This window comes from Oncorhynchus keta, chromosome 5 (genome assembly GCF_023373465.1).
Source record: "Oncorhynchus keta strain PuntledgeMale-10-30-2019 chromosome 5, Oket_V2, whole genome shotgun sequence".
Taxonomy (NCBI): domain Eukaryota; kingdom Metazoa; phylum Chordata; class Actinopteri; order Salmoniformes; family Salmonidae; genus Oncorhynchus; species Oncorhynchus keta.
Window position 1 is genome coordinate 29649891 of NC_068425.1, and position 24305 is coordinate 29674195.

The following is a 24305-nucleotide window of genomic DNA, read 5'->3' on the forward strand; positions in this document are numbered from 1 at the left end:
GACAGTTAGACTGACCTATATAGGAGGGGTGCATGGTGGTCATGATTGTATAGTGACAGATGAATGCTGACAGTTAGACTGACCTATATAGGAGGGGTGCATGGTGGTCATGATTGTATAGTGACAGATGAATGCTGACAGTTAGACTGACCTATATAGGAGGGGAGTGCATGGTGGTCATGATTGTATAGTGACAGATGAATGCTGACAGTTAGACTGACCTATATAGGAGGGGTGCATGGTGGTCATGATTGTATAGTGACAGATGAATGCTGACAGTTAGACTGACCTATAGTGAGATGAATGGGGAGCATGGAGGTCATGATTGTATAGTGACAGATGAATGCTGACAGTTAGACTGACCTATATAGGAGGGGTGCATGGAGGTCATGATTGTATAGTGCCAGATGAATGCTGACAGTTAGACTGACCTATATAGGAGGGGTGCATGGTGGTCATGATTGTATAGTGACAGATGAATGCTGACAGACTGACCTATATAGGAGGGGTGCATGGTGGTCATGATTGTATAGTGACAGATGAATGCTGACAGTTAGACTGACCTATATAGGAGGGGAGCATGGTGGTCATGATTGACTTGGTGAGTGAAGAGTAGATTTTCTTCTTCCTCTGGACGATCTCATTTTTAAGATCTGCTTTCAATTTGTGTTCCTTTTTGACACCAGACAAAATACTATTATGAATATTAGACTACTTAACATTACACTTTACTAGACCGCCATAATTGGAAGGTAGAGCATAGCACAGTACCATCTATGATACAGCTTCACAGATAACATCCAATCAAATGTAAATAATACAGTTGTATTTCCACAAACCTCAGTTTTGAGGAATGCTAGCCGAGGAAACATGGTTTCTTCATCATAGCTCTCTAAGAGGATGCTGAAATTATCAATCTTTGCAGAGATAGATTTCTGAGATTTCCTAGAAGACATGATGATAACCATGTTACTCGAGTGGTGTGTCTTTGTCCCAGTAAATGTGTCTGTAAGGCATTGAGAACGTAACTTACTTGAATGTTTTTGAAAATATATTTCTAATGGAATCGCACAGAGAGTTGCTCAGAGAAGCGTTCATATTTGTTTTTACTCCATTTGTTGACCTGCAGGACCCCTGGCCGTTGCATACAGCTCTCAGGGTCTGGTGGTACCCCCCTCCTCTTTTTCCTTTCTGAAAAAACATAAAATATGATCATCCTATTGTCAGATTGGAGAAAAGATTAGAGTTTTCCTAATTTTATCTTGTTCTTAGAGCAGCTCTGCCTCCATTGAAGAAACAATTGTGATTGTTTAAGTTCTGGCAATAAATGCATTCCAAGTAATTCCAATTAAGTTTAGAGTTCGGGTTTGGGGTGGCATATACGAACCAGGGACCATATGTGAGCTTTCATCCAACCAATCACATTTGTTCAAATCAAATTGAATTTGGCACATGCTTTGTAAACAACAGGTGTAAACTTACAGTGAAATGTTTACTTCTGGGCCAAACAATGCAGAGAGAGAAATAAATAGAAAAATAATAACACAAGGAATATATACACAATCAGTAATGATAACTTCGCTATATACAGCTGAAGTCAGAAGTTTAAATACACTTAGGTTGGAGTCATTAAAACTCGTTTTTCAACCACTCCACTTCAACCACTCTTGTTGACAAACTATAGTTTTGGCAAGTCGGTTAGGACATCTACTTTGTGCATGACACAAGGAATTTTTCCAACAATTGTTTACAGACAGATTATTTCACTTATAATTCACTGTATCACAATTCCAGTGGGTCAGCAGTTTACATACACTAAATTGACTGTGCCTTTAAAAAGCTTGGAAAATTCTTGAAAATGATGTCATGGCTTTAGAAGCTTCTGATAGGCTAATTGACAACATTTGAGTCAATTGGAGGTGTACCTGTGGATGTATTTCAAGGCCTACCTTCAAACTCAGTGCCTCTTTGCTTGACGTCATGGTAAAATCAAAAGAAATCAGCCAAGAACTCAGAAAAAAATGTTAGACCTCCACAAGTCTGGTTCATCCATGGGAGCAATTTCCTGAAGGTACCACATTCATCTGACCCAAGTTAAACAATTTAATGGCAATGCTACCAAATGCTAATTGAGTGTATGTGAACTTCTGACCCACTGGGAATGTGATGAAAGAAATAAAAGCTGAAATAAATAATTCTCTACTATTATTCTGACATTTCACATTCTTAAAATACAGTGGTGACCCTAACTGACCTAAAACAGGGAATTCTTACTTGGATTAAATGTCAGGAATTGTGAAAAACAGAGTTTAAATGTATTTGGCTAAGGTGTATGTAAACTTCCGACTTCAACTGTACATGGGGTACCAGTACCATGTCAATGTGCAGGGGTACGAGGTAATTGAGGTAGATATATACATATAGGTAGGGATAAAGTGACTAGGTAACAGGATAGATAATAAACAGTAACAGCAGTGCATGCTATGAGTTAAAAGAGACAGTTTCGGTAGGTATTGGTTAACTATTTAACTATTTAGCATACTAACAGATTAACAGACCATTGATCTTGAGAAAGAGCTGCATTTAGAACAAGGTTGAATAAATTACGCTCAGAACAAGATTGAATAATCTGGGCTCAGAACAAGATTTAATAAACTGCACTCAGATCAAATTTGAAGAAGTAAAACTCCATTGAACCCTGCTAGAACCTTATGGCCCAGCCTAAGATATCATTGACTTACTGGTGCTATCACTTCCTCCTTGGCTCTTGTCACACATGTCTTCTCTGACTCTAGCACTCCGGCTGAAAGGCACTTGTCAAACTCCATGTGAATGTCTGACATGAACTGGTCAATGTTCTGGAGCTCATCTTCCAGCCTTTGTTCTAGAAGTTTGTGCAATGTTTCTTTTTCGGTCTCCATCTTAAACACAACAGAGAAAAACCAATCTGTAAATTCAGTGAGTTGGTGCAAGGGTAAATTCATCACAAAAGGCTAATGTATTAAAGGCAATACCGATTTGGTGATCTCATGGTTTACCACGTGGACCAGGGAGAGGATCCCATACGCTCCATTCACATAGTCTCTCATCACTTTTTCTGACCTTTGGTCATTCAGGCTTTTCAGCAGAGCTCTCAGCTCAGGTATCTCTGAAGACAAGATGTCTTTATTAATCTTTCTGTTTTTGTAAAATTATCTTTAGGTAAACAATAATTGTATGAGCAGAGACAGTTGTTGTTAGATTCACATTCAGGGTGAGAATATGACTTTAGAATAATGGATATTATATAATAACAGCTCCAACTACAATGTATTAGGTGCAAAGAGGTATTTGCAAAGGGTATTTGCAAATTGTGCCGGGCACTTGTATTACGTTTGGTTATGTTTAACCTCTGCCATACCCTAACACTTACCCTAATACACATTCATTATACAGTACCTAACAATCTGTTTGCACTTATTCCTTTTGTAGGTTTTGTTGCACAATAACGCAAGTGATCATACCTGTCTCTTCTTGTCTCAGAACGTAGTGATTATCCTTCTGGAATTCTTGAGAACTAACAGTAAACACCTGTATTTCATCTATAATCTGAATATATTTCATAGATGAAGTGACAAAAGATAAACAATACATCAATATAATTAGAGATCAATCATCAGTCAATCATTACTGAAGTAGCTGAACTGGTTCTTTTGGAGTTACTTGAGGGACTTTTCCAAGCTTTTTGAAGAATACAAAATCGCATTTCCCTATTCAATGAACTTCCGGTGTAAGAACGCTAATGGCATTTTAATGGATGTTATATTGTTGTAATTTAAGGGACCAGCTTTGTCTTGACGTATAACGTCATTCTAACACGACCAAGTTGACAAGAACTATCACTTCATTAGCATTTGTCTCATTTCATGTCCAAATCATCTTAAAGTAACTTTATGGAGCTACACAAGCATTTTGAGATGGTTTGGGATGCTTTGGACATAAAATGCAAAACAATGCATTGTTTTTTTGACACAAAGCTAAAACATTTGGATTGCTGTCTAACCTCATCCATACACTACAAGGCAAGGAAACTATCCATTTAAGTTAAAACTGGACCTTTTTTTGGTTTCAATCAATCTATATATCTGAACCAAAGTTCCTTTATAGTTTCTTATTTGGTTAAGAAAATAGAAAATAAAACATCTTACTTCATACGGGTTGCTGTAATTCTCTTGAATTTCCATCTTGGCTTGTTGATTTCGGTGCAATATGCATGCACGTTTCTGCTCCTCTGAATAGTTAGAAGAGTCCTAATTGCATGTGAAATAAGAGGAGACCATGGTTGATATCCATACAGTGACATATTCAATTCTCTATAAACCAACTATTTGTTTATAGTTCTGTAAACAATTTACATTTACATTTAAGTCATTTAGCAGATGCTCTTATCCAGAGCGACTTACAAATTGGTGCATTCACCTTATGACATCCAGTGGAACAGCCACTTTACAATAGTGCATCTAAATCTTTTAAGGGGGGTGAGAAGGATTACTTTATCCTAACCTATGTATATAGGTGTTATATTTTGTGTAGCTGTACCTCTATGTGAAGGTGAAGGTCTTCATCGTCCATTTCACTGAAATGAGATTTTTTTCTTAATTAGTGATGTAGAAGCAGTGAAAATGTGTCTATATCTTTGTATTTACAGTGCCTTCAGAAAGTATTCCGACCCCTTGACCTTTTCCACATTTTGTTAATTTACAGCCTTTAATAAATACAAATCAAAAGCTATTTACACACAATACCCCATAATGACAAAGCGAAAACAGGTTTTTAGACATGTTTGAAAATGTTTTAAAATACCTCTATAAAATAGAATACCTTATTTACATAAATATTCCAACCCTTAGCTATGAGACTCAAAATTGGGCTCAGCTGCATCCTGTTTCCATTGATCAACATAAAGATGTTTCAACGACTTGATTGGAGTCCACCTTTGGTAAATACATTAAATTGATTGGACATGATTTGGAAAGGCACTCACCTGTCTATATTAGGTCCCACAGTTGACAGTGCATGTCAGAGCAAAATCCAAGCCATGAAGTCGAAGGAAATGTCAGTAGAGCTCCGAAACAGGATTGTGCCGAGGCACAGATCTGACGAAGTGTACGAAAAAATGTATGCAGCATTGAAGGCCCCCAAGAACATAGTGGCCTCCATTCTTAAATGGAAGAAGATTTGACCCACCAAGACTCTTCCTAGAGCGGGACACCCGGCCAAACTGAGCAAGGGAGGTGACCAAGAACCCGATGGTCACTCTGATAGAGCTCTATAGTTCCTCTGTGGAGATGGAATAAACTTCCAGAAGGACAACCATCTCTGCAGCACTCCACCAATCAGGCCTTTATGGTAGGGTGGCCAGACGGAAGCCACTCCTTAGTAAAAGGCACATGCCAGCCCACTTGGAGTTTGCCAAAAGGCACCTAAAGACTCTCCGACCATGAGAAACAAGATTCTCTGGTCTGATGAAACAAAGATTTAACTCTTTGGCCTGAATGTCAAGCGTCACGTCTGGTGGAAACCTGGCACAATCCCTACGGTGAAGCATGGTGGTGGAAGCATCAGGACGAGGCAAAGATGAACGGAGCAAAGTACAGAGAGATCCTTAATGAAAACCTGATCCAGAGCGCTCCGGACCTCAGACTGGGGCGAAGGTTCAACTTCTGACAGTAAAATGACCCTAAGCACACAGCCAATACAATGCAGGAGAGGCTTCAGGACAAGTCTCTGAATGTCCTTGAGGCCAGCCAGAGCCCGGACTTGAACCCAATCGAACATCTCTGGGGAGACCTGAAAATAGCTGTGCAGCAACGCTTCCCATCCAACCTGACAGAGATTGAGAGGATCTTCAGAGAAGAATTGGGGAAATTCCCTAAATACAGGTGTGCCAAGCCTGTAGCGTCAAACTCAACAAGACTTGAGGCTGTAATCACTGTCAAAGGTGCTTCAACAAAGTACTGAGTAAAGGGTCTGAAACCATATATAAATGTGATATTTCAGTTCTATACATTTTTTAAATTAGCATTATGAGGTATTGAGTGTAGATTGATGAGGATATATATTTTTTATTAGACATTTTTGAATATGTCTGTAACCTAACACAATGTGGAAAAAGTCAAGGGGTCTGAATCATTTCCCAAAGGCATTGTAATTGTATACCATTTTTTTTTCAATAATCGCAATATTAAACTGTTAAAGCAGTAGCAAAATATAGGATGAAAATGTCTCACCGCATATAATTGTCTGGGTTGATGATGTCTGTCTTAGTACAGATGAAGGTGATGTTCTGACACTGTCCACCAGGACCCATATTACTGATGCTGTTGTCCAGTATATTCCATGCATCACTGTCCGCTGCGGCCCGGTCAATGTCAGCCACGACCCACACAGAGGAGCACTTAGTAATGTACTATAAAAAAACATGGTGTTCAGAAATGTTATTTAGAATGTTAAAACAATTGTAACAGTTGAAATAAAATAAAACATTGGATATAGTCATCATTCAAGCTGAAACGTTTTAGGTGTACATGATGAGTTGAATGCCAGTGGTTCTAATGCTGGAATTCAATCTAACCCGCTGTAGTAATGTTTACAGTGACGTTATTAAAAAATAATAATTCCTGCACACATACACACTACACTTCTTTGAAGTAGGTTTTTATAGCTCTTATGAAAACGTAGTTAATAAACAGTACACACGTTTTGTGTACTGTGGAAGGACCACTAGAGGGCAGGCTGGGCTCATGGATAGTAGCCCAACAAGGCATGGGAGACAAGGTAACCAGAGGCAATTAAGCACAGCTGACGGTACTAATGACATATTCTCCTTCCCCTATAAGAGAGAGAATGGAACCAGTAGAGAGGGGAGGGGAAAACTATCTCTGGAACATGGCCACTGAGACAGACGAGCTGTCCAGGAAGAACCAATAAAATGGTGACAATCCTGTGACTTTTGTTGTAGTTTAAAGATAATTCTATTGTGTTCCTGTTTCATCTGGAGAAGATGTATGTTTTTCCTTGGAAGATTTTCATTGATTATGTTGGAGTGTTTGTGTTAACCAAATGCCCTCAATAGAGAACTGTGTTCAATCAAGAAAACCTACTCCCGACTCGTTTATTCCACCTTTCCGCTTTAGAGTGACGCCCAATTACTTGGTCTGCTCTCAGTACGTTAAATGCATAATTTAGCTTGAATGCAAGAAGTGCTAGAATGTATTCTTAAAATAAATAGTTTGTTCTTTTTGCTTTTTGAGGCTCAGATTTTTAGGGTTCTGCATAAGCAGAAAAGAATCCCATACCTACTGTAAAATGTTTTGTTGGACCTTTGATGTTATCCTCTATGGCAGTGGTTCCCAAACCTTTTATAGTCCCGTGCCCCTCAAACATTCAACCTCCAGCTACATCCCCCCTCAAGCACCAGAGTCAGCATACCCTCAAATGTTGTTTTTTGCCATGATTGTAATCCTGCCCCCCACCCACATACACACTATAAGATACATTTATTAAACATATGAATGAGTGTATCTTATAGTGTGTGTGTGTGTGGCAGGGTTACAAAGTCTCAGTCTTAAATCATTTTCCACACACAGTTTTTGCCTGTATTTAGTTTTCATGCTAGTGAGGACCGAGAATCCACTCTCACATAGATACATGGTTGCAAAGGGCATCAGTATCTTAACGGCGAGATGCAAATTAATTACTTAAAAATCATACAATGTGATTTTCTGGATTTTTGTTTTAGATTCCGTCTCTCACAGTTGAAGTGTACCTATGATAACAATTACAGACCTCTACATGCTTTGTAAGTTGGAAAAATTCAGTGTATCAAATACTTGTTCTCCCCACTGTATGTCTATGTCCTGGGAAATGTACTTGTAATTTACAACCTCATGCTAATCCCATTAGCGCACGTTAGCTCAACCGTCCCGTGTGGGGTCACCAATCCCATAGAGCAGGTATTCCCAAACTGCGGTAATCCACATCAAATGTGATTCACAGTTAAGGTGCTATTTTGCTTCAACTGTTCCTGAGGCCCTTGTTAAGGTCAACGGCATCATGAACTTTAGCCAGTACCAGGACATTTTATCCAAAAACCTGGTTGCCTCTGCCAGGAGGCTAAAACTTAGATGCAAGTGGATCCCAGCAAGACAATAAATCAAAGCAGAAATCTAAATCCACAAAGAAATGGTTCATTGACGACAAAATAAAAACATTGAAATGGCCATCTCAGTCTCCGGACTTTAACCTCATTGAAAACCTGTGGTTTGAAATGAAGAGGGCAGTCCATAAGCGCAGGTGAAGGATATCAAGGATCTGAAAATATTTTGTATGGAGGAATGGTCTAAGACCTATCCCAATGTGTTCTCCAATCTCATAATTTTTTGTGGGAAAAGACTCAATTATCCTCGCATGGTGAGGTATCGAAAGGTATTGAAAACAGAGGCGCCAATACATTTTTGCCCTGACCTTTTTCTGCACATGAGAAGAAGCTTTGGGATCTGTAATCCGGAGATAAAAAGGTCTAAGAAAAGTCTGATCCATAGCCACCTGTAAACAACATCTCTTTCTCTGGGCAATTGTATTGAATAGTATAAAATAATATAATTTTCAACTTTTTGGAGCATACAATGTAGCTCAGTATTTGTATTATTTATTTTAAACAATGTTTTTTACTCATCTTCATCAAGGCTGCCAATAATTAGAGTTTGGACCTCTATATAAACTGATGCATGTTTACTATTTGAAAGTGATATAATCATAAAATACAAGTACATTTCTTTGCTTTTAGTTTGAAAACCGTGAACTGACAATATAAAATTTACTTCATTTTGGTAAGGGAGGCCTACCCAAAAACATTCTCTGATTAAACCACAGATACCACATATGCCATTGCACCTGAATTGAGACATACTGTAAATGCATTCAGAGATGATCACAAAAGTAAATGATTACCGATTCCCACATCTCATCCCTGGCCTTGTTGCAGTCTCCAGTTCCTGGAAGATCCACCAGCACAATGTGTTCCAGAACATCCTTGGAGTTTGGCATCTTGATGGTCACATACTTCACAAGTGGCCAGTAGTGTATCTGAGATGAGTTCCCATGTATCTTTCTTTTGCTTCGTATGTAGCAGGCGATCTCTGTAGAGAACTTAGTGGCCTGTCAAATAATGTAATATTATTCTTACGTCACACTCGAACCTTTTACAACTTTCTGGTATATTTAAACATTGATGGCTATTATGCATTTCATGTATGTCATGTTGTATTGAAGTTCAGGAGTTAAAATGGGAATAATTTGGACTCAAATAGGATATCAGACAGCAAAAAGGACCCGTATAAAAGAGGCTTAAAATGACTTACTGTGTCAAATGACAGGATTTTCCTAGTTGATGAGAGAAACTCTGGGATGTCGCTGAATGTCTCTGACTCCAGTGACTTCAGTTCATCAAAGCTTTTCCCGACTGCATCTTCTCCGTACAATGCCTGGATTTTACTGTTTGCCATATTTACCATCCTTTTATCTTTCTCCTCACCATCCATTTCTTTGATATTCAAAAGTGATTTCAGCTCCGTCTCCCATTCCTAAAAAAAAGTCAAACATTATTATTTTACTGAATATATTATATATTTATATGATGGATCAAAAGTTGAATTACCAAAATATTATAATTCATAAATTATAACTACTTTGTTGAGGTAAATGTACTTGATACAACTGTGATGTGTTGTTGTCTCACCTACAGTGGGGCATAAAAGTATTTAGTCAGCCACCAATTGTGCAAGTTCTCCCACTTAAAAAGATGAGAGAGGCCTGTAATTTTCATCATAGGTACACTTCAACTATGACAGACAAAATGAGAGAAAAAAAATCCTCTTTGGTCTTGGCCATAGTGGAGTTTGGAGTGTGACTGTTTGAGGTTGTGGACAGGTGTCTTTTACACTGATAACAAGTTCAAACAGGTGCCATTAATACAGGTAACGAGTGGAGGACAGAGGAGCCTCTTAAAGGTCTGTGAGAGACAGAAATCTTGCTTGTTTGTAGGTGACCAAATGCTTATTTTCCACCATGATTTGCAAATAAATTCATAAAAAATCCTACAATGTGATTTTCTGGATTTTTTCTCTCTCATTTTGTCTGTCATAGTTGAAGTGGACCTATGATGAAAATTACAGGCCTCTCTCATCTTTTTAAGTGGGAGAACTTGCACAATTGGTGGCTGACTAAATAATTTTTTGCCCCACTGTAGCTATTTTAAGATAAATGCATTAATTGTAAGTTTCTCTGTATAATATTGTTTGGGAAACCCTGTGCTAAAATGCAAAAAAAGTAAATGTGATTATATTTGCATGGTGTCAGGCCAAAACGTGGTGCCAAGATGACTTACCGATTGCACCCTTAAAATGAAAAAAAAATCTATATTCTAATGAAATTCACACTTGGGGTTTATCAACATCACCTCTTTAGAAATGAAGTCAATCTCTGCCACGTAGTTGGAGTCAGTCATATTGGCCTCCACCTGGATGATGACTGATGTGCATGCGCCAACAGTCCCTGAGGGCAGCAAGGTCTTCACCCCCAAAATGGCATTCATCAGTGAGCTCTTACCAGCTCCTGACCTCCCAAATACACCAACAACAACTTTGTCGTCAATGATAGCCTCCAAAGCCGAGATTTTGTTCCTGTAAAGTGAAGCACAGAAAAGCAATATCACACTAAAAATGCAATTAATTGACTTGAGGTATATCTACACATAAACAGTAGAAAGCAGAGTGGTGTACTACGAAGTGAGATAGAGGAGTTTGCAAGCTAACTTTTGTCAACTCTGAATTCAGATTGGGATAACCGTTGATACTGTGGCTCACCTTTTAGCCAGGTACATTTCTATGACAATGAATCCTAAAGTTCTCCCTCTACCTGCTTCAGGGCAGGCTAATTCCAATTTACGCTAAATAAAGTTTCTGAGAATAGAGTTACATTTTTCAGCGGAACAATTGCACAAAATGTGACGGGATTCAGGAAGGTGGGCGTTTGATGCTAGTTCCCACTTCACAGGAGGGACGCTTCAAAATACATTTTTAAAATACATGCAAGTGATCTGTAAATTTGATTAAAGGTGTTAAATTACGAGCCTAGATTACCAAAAGAAACAACTAAACTTCAGCTGAAGTCGGAAGTTTACATACACTTAGGTTGGAGTCATTGGGCCGGCAGGTAGCCTAGTGGTTAGAGCTTTGGACTAGTAACCGAAAGGCTGCAAGATCAACTCCCGGAATTGACAAGGTAAAAAGCTGTCTTTCTGCCCCTGAACAAGGCATTTAACCCACTGTTTCTAGGTCATCATTGAAAACAAAAATTGGTTCTTAACTGACTAGTTAAGTGAAGGACTTTTTTTTAAACTGGTTTTTCAACAACTCCACAAATTTCTTGTTAACAAACTATAGTCTTGGCAAGTTGGGTTAGGACATCTACTTTGTGCATGACACAAGGAATTTATTCAACAATTGTTTACAGATTTCACTTATAAATCACTGTATCTCAATTCCAGTGGGTCAGAAGTTTACATACACTAAGTTGACTATGCCTTTAAACAGCTTAGAAAATTCCAGAAAATGATGTCATGACTTTAGAAGCTTCTGACATCATTTGAGTCAATTGGAGGTGTACCTGTGCATGTATTTCAAGGCCAACCTTCAAACTCAGTGCCTCTATGCTTGACATCATGGAAAAATCAAAAGAAATCAGCCAAGACCTCAGAATAAAATGGAGACTTCCACAAGTCTGGTTCATCCAAATTTCCAAACACCTGAAGGTATCACTTTCATCTGTACAAACAATATTATGCAAGTATAAACACCATGGGACCACGCAGTCATACCGCTCAGGAAGGAGACGCATTCTGTCTCCTAGAGATGAACGTACTTTGGTGCGAAAAGTGCAAATCATTCCCAGAACAACAGCAAAGGACCTTGTGAAGATGCTGGAGGAAACAGGTACAAAAGTATCTATATCCACAGTAAAACGAGTCCTATATCGATATAACCTGAAAGGCCGCTTGGCAAGGAAGAAGCCACTGCTCCAAAACCGCCATAACAAAGTCAAACTACGGTTCGCAACTGCACATGGGGACAACGATCGTACTTTTTGGAGAAATGTCCTCTGGTCTGATGAAACAAAAATAGAACGGTTTGGCCATAATGACCATCGTTATGTTTGGAGGGAAAAGGGGGAGGCTTGCAAGCCGAAGAACACCATCCCAACCGTGAAGCACGGGGGTGGCAGCATCATGTTGTGGGGGTGCTTTGCTGCAGGACGGACTGGTGCGCTTCGCAAAATAAATGGCATCGTGAGGTGAGGGAAATGATGCATCAGTCAGATGTCAGGAACTTAAAGCTTGATTACAAATGGGTATTCCAAATGGACAATGACCAAGCATACTTCCAAAGTTGTGGCAAAAAGGCTTAAGGACAACAAACTCAAGGTATTGGAGTGGTCATCACAAAGCCCTGACCTCAATCCCATAGAAAATGTGTGGGCAGAACTGAAAAAGCGTGTGCGAGCAAGGAGGCCTACAAACCTGACTCAGTCACACCAGGTCTGTCAGGAGGCATGGGCCAAAATTCACCTACAGTTGGGCAAAAAAGTACTTTGTCAGCCACCAATTGTGCAAGTTCTCCCACTTAAAAAGATGAGAGAGGCCTGTAATTTTCATCATAGGTACACTTCAACTATGACAGACAAAATGAGAAAAAAAATCCAGAAATCACATTGTAGGATTTTTTATGAATTTATTTGCAAATTACGGTGGAAAATAAGTATTTGGTCAATACCAAAAGTTTATCTCAATACTTTGTTATATACCCTTTGTTGGCAATGACAGAGGTCAAATGTTTTCTGTAAGTCTTCACAAGGTTTTCACACACTGTTGCTGGTATTTTGGCCCATTCCTCCATGCAAATCTCCTCCAGAGCAGTGATGTTTTGGGGCTGTTGCTGGGCAACACGGACTTTCAACTCCCTCCAAAGATTTCCTATGGGGTTGAGATCTGGAGACTGGCTAGGCCACTCCAGGACCTTGAAATGCTTCTTACGAAGCCACTCCTTCGTTGCCCGGGCGGTGTGTTTGGGATCATTGTCATGCTGAAAGACCCAGCCACGTTTCATCTTCAATGTCCTTGCTGATGGAAGGACGTTTTCACTCAAAATCTCACGATACATGGACCCATTCATTCTTCCCTTTACACGGATCAGTCGTCCTGGTCCCTTTGCAGAAAAACAGTCCCAAAGCATGATGTTTCCACCCCCATGCTTCACAGTAGGTATGGTGTTCTTTGGATGCAACTCGGCATTCTTTGTCCTCCAAACACGACGAGTTGAGTTTTTACCAAAAAGTTATATTTTGGTTTCATCTGACCATATGACATTCTCCCAATCTTCTTCTGGATCATCCAAATGCTCCCTAGCAAACATCAGATGGGCCTGGACATGTACTTGCTTAAGCAGGGGGACACATCTGGCACTGCAGGATTTGAGTCCCTGGCGGCGTAGTGTGTTACTGATGGTAGGCTTTGTTACTTTGGTCCCAGCTCTCTGCAGGTCATTCACTAGGTCCCCCCGTGTGGTTCTGGGATTTTTGCTCACCGTTCTTGTGATCATTTTGACCCCACGGGGTGAGATCTTGCGTGGTGCTCCAGATCGAGGGACATTATCAGTGGTCTTGTATGTCTGCCATTTCCTAATAATTGCTCCCACAGTTGATTTCTTCAAACCAAGCTGCTTACCTATTGCAGATTCAGTCTTCCCAGCCTGGTGCAGGTCTACAATTTTGTTTTCTGGTGTCCTTTGACAGCTCTTTGGTCTTGGCCATAGTGGAGTTTGGAGTGTGACTGTTTGAGGTTGTGGACAGGTGTCTTTTATACTGATAACAAGATCAAACAGGTGCAATTAATACAGGTAACGAGTGGAGGACAGAGGAGCCTCTTAAAGAAGAAGTTACAGGTCTGTGAGAGCCAGAAATCTTGCTTGTTTGTAGGTGACCAAATACTTATTTTCCACCATAATTAGCAAATAAATTCATAAAAAATCCTAAAACGTGATTTTCAGGATTTGTTTTCTAATTTTGACTGTCATAGTTGAAGTGTACCTATGGTGAAAATTACAGGCCTCTCTCATCTTTTTAAGTGGGAGAATTTGCACAATTGGTGGCTGACTAAATACTTTTTTGCCCCACTGTAACTTATTGTGGAAAGCTTGTGGAAGACTACCTGAAACATTTGACCCAAGTTAAACAATTTAAAGGCAATGCTACCAAATGCTAATTGAGTGTATGTGAACTTCTGACCCACTGGGAATGTGATGAAAGAAACAAAAGCTGAAATAAAGCATTCTCTCTACTACTATTCTGACATTTCACATTCTTAAAATAAAGTGGTGATCCTAACTGACCTAAGACAGGGAATTTTTACTTGGATTAAATGTCAGGAATTGTGAATAAATGTACTTGGCTAAGGTGTATGTAAACTTCTGACTTCAACTGTAAAAAGGGAGAAAGACAGGATTCCTCCTGGGTTGCCATGATTGGCTGAGATAATGGTGCACCTCGACATGCCGAGAGATGAGTTCTATATGGTCTGACATGTCACAGGCTTCTGTCTTTAACAGAATAGGGGCTTCCCAGGTCAGTGAATAGATCAGATTTGCTACCATATTTTAAAAAAGCTATAGCTATTGACAACGGCAAGTGTTGCTTTATCTCTCAACAACATTGCTGCCCTAAATTTAACTGGTACTATCGACAAAGTTCAGTTGGAGAAAGTTGTGAGCCACTACTTTCTGGAGAACAATGCCAGACTGACTCTCTTTGACTCTGAAAATACTGTAAATGAGATGATGAGGGCTAACATTAGACCTCGTTGGTTAGCTTTACCTGCATATTCACACTGCATCCTTTCATGCATGGTGGCTTGCTTAGTGTATGACAATCAGTTTGCATTGCTATGCGCAGGAATTCAAACTCGTCACTTCGGGAGATATTCACCTTTGTGATCTTAATGGGAATACTTACATGGTACTACATGGCCTACATGGCCTACATGGTACGGAGGGCAGCTGAATCAGGTGCAGGTACTGCCAAAAGCACAAGATGAATTTAAAGAAAAAGGAAAGCAAGGCTTTAAAGTTTGCTTTTCTACAGACTAGGAATGCCTTGAAGATCGCAATCGACCGGTTGGTGACCACTGCTGTAAAACATAGGTTGGGATTATGGTTCGGGAACTTGTTTAGTTAGCTAGCGAAACAAAGGTGACAAAAGAGAGCCATTCACAAAGAGACCTGTTCACATGTGAATTCTTAAAGAGATGGGTGTGGCTAAGGCTAAAGAGAATGTGAACAATGCTGAATGGCTTTCCAATAGGTGTTCAGTGTTCCTGAGTAGTCCAGTGTCAGTCCTGACTTGATGTACCAACTTTTTGAAGAGTACAAGTACACTTACCTTAGATAACCAATGAAATCCATGTTTGCATATGGAGGTGACACCTTGTCTAGTCTGCTAAGGACTTTTCCAATGCCCTCTTTGGCCACTTTTATGACATCCATCTCTACACACACACACACACGCACGCACACACACACACACACACACACGCACGCACGCACGCACGCACGCACACACACACACACACACACACACACACACACACACACACACACACACACACACACACACACACACATGAAATGAGTTTACAATGTAATATTACGCTGTGGTATAATTTTTAACATCAGGTTTACTGATTGTTTCTTAAAGTAGCTATTATAACGAATATATCTTACCGAGGGTAGGTGTTGCTGCAGTTCCCTTTGCTATGGCACAAAGGCGTTTATTACCTTCCCTGCCCTGATCATTTGAAGTAGAGGGGTCATTAGACCCTCTTTTGTGGCCTGAGAGAGAATCACAATCACTCAATATTCAAGAAGATACATCATCTGTCCAAGAAAGTCAGTATTTCCTTCATGGTAGGCTGTACAACATTTATCTCAATATAAATTGGACATCAAGAAGTTATTATAGACATATTAATCCTCAACTGAAGTAATGTGCGTCTTAGACTTTCATGTACCTTGGGTAGGCATGATTTGACACCGTCCGGGGCTTAGCCTGAAAAAGAAAAAAGAAATTCACTGATTATGGTGATAATACGTTTTCTGTGGGATTAGAATTAATCACAGGAAAGAGTCAATATCTGATTTCAGTGGAGAGTCCTTAGAGGAGGACCATGTTACTCAGTGAATTTATTATCACAGGAAAGAGTCATTATCTGATTTCAGTGGAGAGTCCTTAGAGGAGGACCATGTTACTCAGTGAATTTATTATCACAGGAAAGAGTCATTATCTGATTTCAGTGGAGGGGTCCTTAGAGGAGGACCATGCTACTCAGTGAATTTATTATCACAGGAAAGAGTCATTATCTGATTTCAGTGGAGGGGTCCTTAGAGGAGGACCATGCTACTCAGTGAATTTATTATCACAGGAAAGAGTCATTATCTGATTTCAGTGGAGGGGTCCTTAGAGGAGGACCATGCTACTCAGTGAATTTATTATCACAGGAAAGAGTCATTATCTGAATTCAGTGGAGGGGTCCTTAGAGGAGGACCATGTTACTCAGTGAATTTATTATCACAGGAAAGAGTCAATATCTGATTTCAGTGGAGGGTCCTTAGAGGAGGACCATGTTACTCAGTGAATTTATTATCACAGGAAAGAGTCAATATCTGATTTCAGTGGAGGGTCCTTAGAGGAGGACCATGTTACTCAGTGAATTTATTATCACAGGAAAGAGTCATTATCTGATTTCAGTGGAGGGGTCCTTAGAGGAGGACCATGTTACTCAGTGAATTTATTATCACAGGAAAGAGTCAATATCTGATTTCAGTGGAGGGTCCTTAGAGGAGGACCATGTTACTCAGTGAATTTATTATCACAGGAAAGAGTCATTATCTGATTTCAGTGGAGGGTCCTTAGAGGAGGACCATGCTACTCAGTGAATTTATTATCACAGGAAAGAGTCATTATCTGATTTCAGTGGAGGGGTCCTTAGAGGAGGACCATGCTACTCAGTGAATTTATTATCACAGGAAAGAGTCATTATCTGATTTCAGTGGAGGGGTCCTTAGAGGAGGACCATTCTACTCAATGAATTTATTATCACAGGAAAGAGTCATTATCTGATTTCAGTGGAGGGTCCTTAGAGGAGGACCATGCTACTCAGTGAATTTATTATCACAGGAAAGAGTCATTATCTGATTTCAGTGGAGGGGTCCTTAGAGGAGGACCATGCTACTCAGTGAATTTATTATCACAGGAAAGAGTCATTATCTGATTTCAGTGGAGGGGTCCTTAGAGGAGGACCATTCTACTCAATGATTTTATTATCACAGGAAAGAGTCATTATCTGATTTCAGTGGAGGGGTCCTTAGAGGAGGACCATTCTACTCAATGATTTTATTATCACAGGAAAGTCATTATCTGATTTCAGTGGAGGGGTCCTTAGAGGAGGACCATGCTACTCAGTGAATTTGTTTTAATTGAAGAATTTACGAACGCCCTACACTTGGTTGTTATGATAGGTGTTGGTAAACATCTGCTATATAATTGAATTAAATTGTTGCCAGTAACACAGTTACAGTCACAAGCCCTTTTCATAACATGAAACCACCCTAGCAGCTCTACAAGGGCGAGTAAAATGTTCAGAGTGCAGTGTTCTCCTATTTGTGTCTATAAGCAACTAGCAAGTTAGCCAACTTTAGCCAGATAGCTTGTGTGCTTGACTGCTGTTGTGAGGTCAGAACGCTCGGATCAACTCAGAGAGCATAATGCTCTGAATTTATAAACAGACAATCTGACCATGCTCTAAATTTACAAACACCCAGAGCACACTCTGAGCGCAATCTGACAATATAGAGTGAATTTACGAATGCAACCAAAGTTGCAAATCTCTTACATTACTCACTTTTGCTTATCTAATTTGCAGGAATTTTAGCATTTAATTATCACCTTATAAGATATGAATCAAAATCTGAATCAATTTAGCCCAAGCTTAACCCTAATCAAACATAATTCAATTAATGTTGCTACTTACATATAAAACATATAAAACAAAAATATATTTTTATACTCACACAACATGAAGTTGCAAATCTCTTAAAAATGCCTGATTTGTTTCCTTACTCATATAGCAGTCCTAACCTAGAGACATGAGGAAATGGAAGTTATTACATGTCTTTCCTTTAAATGAGTCCACACTGAAACGTTTAAACAAAAATATGCTGATACTTACCACATAAAGGCAATGTTCAGCAAATATATATTCTGTGCTACTGACACGGCTCTCTACAGCAAGGAAACACACTGAACAGCAGTTGTATGTGGCGTTGCATGAAGGAGTACTACAGTGTAGGTGTGGCTGTTCTTTGTCATGTTCTGACAGGTTCAAGTTTATTGCCGTGGGTTTTGCCCTGGAGGCATACAGTGGCAAGAAAAAGTATGAGAACCCTTTGGAATTACTTGGATTTCTGCATAAATTGGTCACACATTTTGATCTGTCCTTCATCTAAGTCACAACAATAGACACACAGAGTGTGCTTAAACTAATAACACACAAATTATTGTATTTGTCTCTATGGAATACATCATTTAAACAATCAGTGTAGGTTGGAAAAAGTTATGTGAACCCCTAGGCTAATGACTTCTCCAAAGGATAATTAGAGTCAGGAGTCCGATAATCTGGAGTCCAATCAATGAGATGTGATTGGAAATGTTGGAAGTAACACAAAACACCATGTGTGGAGAAAAAAAGGCACAGCACACCAACATTAAAACCTCATCCCAACTGTAAAGTATGGTGGAGGGAGAATCATGGTTTGGGTCTGCTATGCTGCCTCAGGGCCTGGACAGCTTGCTATTGTTGACTGAAAAATTAATTCCCAAGTTTATCAAGACATTTTGCAGGAGAATGTAAGGCTATCTGTCCGCCAATTGAAGCTCAACAGAAGTTGGGTGACGCAACAGGAAAACAACCCAAAACACAGAAGTAAATCAACTACAGAATGGCTTCAACAGAAGAAAATAAGCCTTCTGGGGTGGCCCAGTCAGTCTTGACCTCAACCTGATTGAGATGCAGTGGCATGACCTCAAGAGAACAGTTCACACCAGATTTCCCAAGAATATTGCTGAATTGAAACAGTTTTGTAAAGAGGAATGGTCCAAAATTCCTCCTGACCGTTGTCCAGGTCTGATCCGCAACCACAGAAAACTTTTGGTTATTCTGTTATTAAATCCAAGGGTTCACATACTTTTCGCACTGTGCACTGTGAATGTTTACACGGTGTGTTCAATAAAGACATGAAAATGTATAATTGTTTGTGTTATCAGTTTAATTAAGCAGGTCAGATCAAAATGTATGACCAATTTAAGCAGAAATCCAGGTAATTCCAAATGGTTCACATACCTTGTCTTGACACTATATCTGAGCGGTTTCTGCTAGAAGGGTCAACTGCAAAGTCAAGATTGATGATAATTGTAAAAATGTATGAAAATGAAAATGAGCTTTTTGGTCTTATTTTAAGGTTAAGGTTAAGCACTAGGGTTAGCAGTGTGGTTAAGGTTAGGGTTAGTCACTAGGGTTAGCAGTGTGGTTAAGGTTAGGGTTCGTCACTAGGGTTAGCAGTGTGGTTAAGGTTAGGGTTAGTCACTAGGTTTAGCAGTGTGGTTAAGGTTAGGGTTCGTCACTAGGGTTAGCAGTGTGGTTAAGGTTAGGGTTAGTCACTAGGGTTAGCAGTGTGGTTAAGGTTAGGGTTCGTCACTAGGGTTAGCAGTGTGGTTAAGGTTAGGGTTCGTCACTAGGGTTAGCAGTGTGGTTAAGGTTAGGGTTCGTCACTAGGGTTAGCAGTGTGGTTAAGGTTAGGGTTCGTCACTAGGGTTAGCAGTGTGGTTAAGGTTAGGGTTCGTCACTAGGGTTAGCAGTGTGGTTAAGGTTAGGGTTAGTCACTAGGGTTAGCAGTGTGGTTAAGGTTAGGGTTAGTCACTAGGGTTAGCAGTGTGGTTAAGGTTAAGGTTAAGCACTAGGGTTAGCAGTGTGGTTAAGGTTAGGGTTAAGCACTAGGGTTAGCAGTGTGGTTAAGGTTAGGGTTAAGCACTAGGGTTAGCAGTGTGGTTAAGGTTAGGGTTAGTCACTAGGGTTAGCAGTGTGGTTAAGGTTAGGGTTAGTCACTAGGGTTAGCAGTGTGGTTAAGGTTAGGGTTAGTCACTAGGGTTAGCAGTGTGGTTAGTTAGGGTTAGGTCACTAAGGTTAAGGTTAAGGTCACTAGGGTTAGCAGTGTGGTTAAGGTTAAGGTTAAGCACTAGGGTTAGCAGTGTGGTTAAGGTTAGGGTTAAGCACTAGGGTTAGCAGTGTGGTTAAGGTTAGGGTTAGTCACTAGGGTTAGCAGTGTGGTTAAGGTTAGGGTTAAGCACTAGGGTTAGCAGTGTGGTTAAGGTTAAGGTTAAGCACTAGGGTTAGCAGTGTGGTTAAGGTTAGGGTTAGTCACTAGGGTTAGCAGTGTGGTTAAGGTAAGGTTTCAAATCATATTTGATGACTTTGTGGCTGTGCCAGCTAGTGACCACTCTGCAGAGCTGCCTTCAGTACATCAGTCATCTCAATAAATGCCAAGCTGCTGTTGTGACTGGTTTTCATATTCATTTGAATGCAAAATTATGAGAGGTACAAAAACACCTCAGTGTGGTAGCCATTCTTAACCCCTAATTTCCCCTCTAAAAAATATAATTATCTTGCTCAGTATATTACTGTGATTGCGCAATAGTGCTTGAAACAAATGAAACTCAGAAAAGATCCTGTCATACAATAACTTCAACAAAAAATAATGCTTATGTAGCATGTTCATGTAAGAATGTTTAATGTTTCAAGCTAATGGTTTTAGCTCCATAATACATTTTTCTCCCACCAATAATTTAAATAAATAGCTTTCTGGCTGGCATCTTTTATTGAGTGTTGTTCAATCTAAGAATAACAAGTGTTGCCAAATTTGCAAGTTTTCTACTTGCATAGCAAAAAAAGGCAGTAGACAAAAAGTAGGAACAAATATATATTTTCTATTCTATATCCATGATCATGTATGTAATTAGTGTATATATTCTATATCCATGATCATGTATGTAATTAGTGTATATATTCTATATCCATGATCATGTATGTAATTAGTGTATATATTCTATATCCATGATCATGTATGTAATTAGTGTATATATTCTATATACATGATCATGTATGTAATTAGTGTATATATTCTAAATACATGGTTACTAAGACGTTATAACAGGCAGATGTGGACATTTGTGAAGAAACTTTATAAGCCACGTTCTCAAATGTAAGTTTATTGACTTTTTAGAAGGATAAAGTCCACAGATAAATAGAAAGTGTCAAATGTTGAAATACAAGAGAAGACCAGAAGCAAGCAAAAAAAAAAATTAAAGAGCACATTTGTATCAAGTTTCCATTCTTGTGAAATGTTGAGCATGGACAACATTTGCATACTGTAAAAAATATTGTACCCCTTTTACTTTCAAAAATGTAGGAAACTATTTGCATCAACTTTTTAAAGAACACACTATGTGTTCTTTCAGACAAGTAACTCTTAATCCACATTATAGCAGGGGGTGTAGAGCCATAACACATACACTACCGGTCAAACGTTTTAGAACACCTACTGCTTCAATGTTTTTTCTTCATTTTTACCATTTTCTACATTGTATAATAATAGTAAAAACATCACAACTATGAAATAGTAACCAAAAAAGTTATATATTTTATATTTGAGATTCTTCAAATAGCCACCCTTTGCCTTGATGACCGCTTTGCACACTCTTGAAATTCTCACAACCAGCTTCATGAGGTAGTCACCTGGAATGCATTTCTATTAACATGTGTGACTTCTTAAAAGTACACTTGTGGGATATCGTTCCTTCTTGTGTTGTGACAAGTTAGAGGGGTATACAGAAGATAGCCCTATTTGGTAAAAGACTAAGTCCATATTATGGCAAGAACAGCTCAAATAAGAAAGAGAAATGACAGTCCATCATTACTTGAAGACATGAAGGTCAGTCAATCTGGAAAATATCAAGAACTTTGAAAAATGTTTCAAGTGCAGTTACAAAAACCATCAAGCGCTATGCTGAAACTGGCTCTCATGAGGACCGTCAAAGAAATTGAAGACCAAGAGTTACCTCTGCTGTAGAGGATAAGGTCATTATAGTTACCAGCCTCAGAAATTGCAGCCCGAATAAATGCTTCACATATTTCAAGTAACAGACACTTCTCAACATCAACTGTTCAAGAGGAGACTTTGTGAATCAGGCCTTCATGGTTGAATTGCTGCAAAGAAACAACTACTAAAAGACACAATAAGAAGAAGAGACTTGCTTGGGCCAAGAAACACAAGCAATGGACATTAGAGCAGTGGAAATTTGTCCTTTGGTCTGGAATCCACATTTTTAGATTTTTGGTTCCAACCACTGTGTCTTTGTGAGACGCGGTGTAGGTGAACAGATTATCTCCTCCTGTGTTTTTCCCACCGTAAAGCATGAAGGAGGAGGTGTGATGGTGCTTTGCTAATTTATTTAGAATTCAAGGCACACTTAAACAGCATGGCTTCCACAGCATTCTGCAGCGATACACCATCCCATCTGGTTTGGGCTTTAAAAAAACAAACATTTAACCTTTATTTAACTAGGCAAGTCAGTTAAGAAAAAATTAGTGTTTACAATGACGGCCTACCATGGAACAGTGGCTTAACTGCATTGTTCAGGGGCAGAACGACCGATTTCTACCTTGTCAGCTCGGGATTCGATCCAGCAACCTTTCAGTAACTGGCCAAACGCTCTAACCACTAGGCTCCCTGCCACCCCACCAAAGGAATGGAAGACCCAGAGTTACCTCTGCTGCAGAGGATAACTTCATTATAGTTACCAGCCTCAACCTATCATTTATTTTTCAACAGGACAATGACCCAACACACCTCCAGGCTGTGTAAGAGCATTTGACCAAGAAGGATATTGATGGAGTGCTGCATCAGATGACCTGGCCTCCACAATACATTTAAGTCATTTAGCAGACGCTCTTATCCAGAGCGACTTACAAATTGGTGCATTCACCTTATGACATCCAGTAGAATAGTCACTTTACAATAGTGCATCTAAATCTTAAAGGGGGGGGTGAGAAGGATTACTTATCCTATCCTAGGTATTCCTTAAAGAGGTGGGGTTTCAGGTGTCTCCGGAAGGTGGTGATTGACTCCGCTGTCCTGGTGTCGTGAGGGAGTTTGTTCCACCATTGGGGGGCCAGAGCAGCGAACCGTTTTGACTGGGCTGAGCGGGAACTGTACTTCCTCAGTGGTAGGGAGGCGAGCAGGCCAGAGGTGGATGAACGCAGTGCCCTTGTTTGGGTGTAGGGCCTGATCAGAGCCTGGAGGTACTGAGGTGCCGTTCCCCTCACAGCTCCGTAGGCAAGCACCATGGTCTTGTAGCAGATGCGAGCTTCAACTGGAAGCCAGTGGAGAGAGCGGAGGAGCGGGGTGACGTGAGAGAACTTGGGAAGGTTGAACACCAGACGGGCTGCGGCGTTCTGGATGAGTTGTAGGGGTTTAATGGCACAGGCAGGGAGCCCAGCCAACAGCGAGTTGCAGTAGTCCAGACGGGAGATGACAAGTGCCTGGATTAGGACCTGCGCCGCTTCCTGTGTGAGGCAGGGTCGTACTCTGCGGATGTTGTAGAGCATGAACCTACAGGAACGGGCCACCGCCTTGATGTTAGTTGAGAACGACAGGGTGTTGTCCAGGATCACGCCAAGGTTCTTAGCGCTCTGGGAGGAGGACACAATGGAGTTGTCAACCGTGATGGCGAGATCATGGAACGGGCAGTCCTTCCCGGGGAGGAAGAGCAGCTCCGTCTTGCCGAGGTTCAGCTTGAGGTGATGATCCGTCATCCACACTGATATGTCTGCCAGACATGCAGAGATGCGATTCGCCACCTGGTCATCAGAAGGGGAAAGGAGAAGATTAATTGTGTGTCATCTGCATAGCAATGATAGGAGAGACCATGTGAGGTTATGACAGAGCCAAGTGACTTGGTGTATAGCGAGAATAGGAGAGGGCCTAGAACAGAGCCCTGGGGACACCAGTGGTGAGAGCGCGTGGTGAGGAGACAGATTCTCGCCACGC

At 40.1% G+C, this 24305-nt stretch overlaps 1 protein-coding gene across 11 annotated transcripts in view; it reads right to left on the reverse strand.

Annotated features, from left to right (window-relative positions):
- nuggc.1 (nuclear GTPase, germinal center associated, tandem duplicate 1) overlaps nt 1-24305 on the reverse strand; it is a 76282-nt gene that overhangs the window by 965 nt on the left and 51012 nt on the right. For 5 of the 11 annotated variants that reach the window (XM_052519499.1, XM_052519500.1, XM_052519502.1 and 2 more), the window contains exons 1-17: nt 18374-18472; nt 18216-18282; nt 16157-16194; nt 15870-15977; nt 15529-15634; nt 10499-10721; nt 9402-9623; nt 8992-9198; nt 6270-6448; nt 4579-4615; nt 4188-4289; nt 3504-3588; nt 3015-3148; nt 2742-2921; nt 1034-1191; nt 840-945; nt 496-672 (exon numbers count right to left, since the gene is read on the reverse strand). In XM_052519499.1, coding sequence (XP_052375459.1) covers nt 520-672; nt 840-945; nt 1034-1191; nt 2742-2921; nt 3015-3148; nt 3504-3588; nt 4188-4289; nt 4579-4615; nt 6270-6448; nt 8992-9198; nt 9402-9623; nt 10499-10721; nt 15529-15634; nt 15870-15977; nt 16157-16194; nt 18216-18268 — 2091 coding nt within the window. In that variant the 5' untranslated portion in view covers nt 18269-18282; nt 18374-18472 and the 3' untranslated portion in view covers nt 496-519. Of the gene's footprint in view, nt 1-17; nt 152-221; nt 290-334; nt 364-495; nt 673-839; nt 946-1033; nt 1192-2741; nt 2922-3014; nt 3149-3503; nt 3589-4187; nt 4290-4578; nt 4616-6269; nt 6449-8991; nt 9199-9401; nt 9624-10498; nt 10722-15528; nt 15635-15869; nt 15978-16156; nt 16195-18215; nt 18283-18373; nt 18510-24305 lie in introns of those variants that run through there. The other 6 variants (XR_008136822.1, XR_008136823.1, XM_052519495.1 and 3 more) reach the window with 6 other exon arrangements.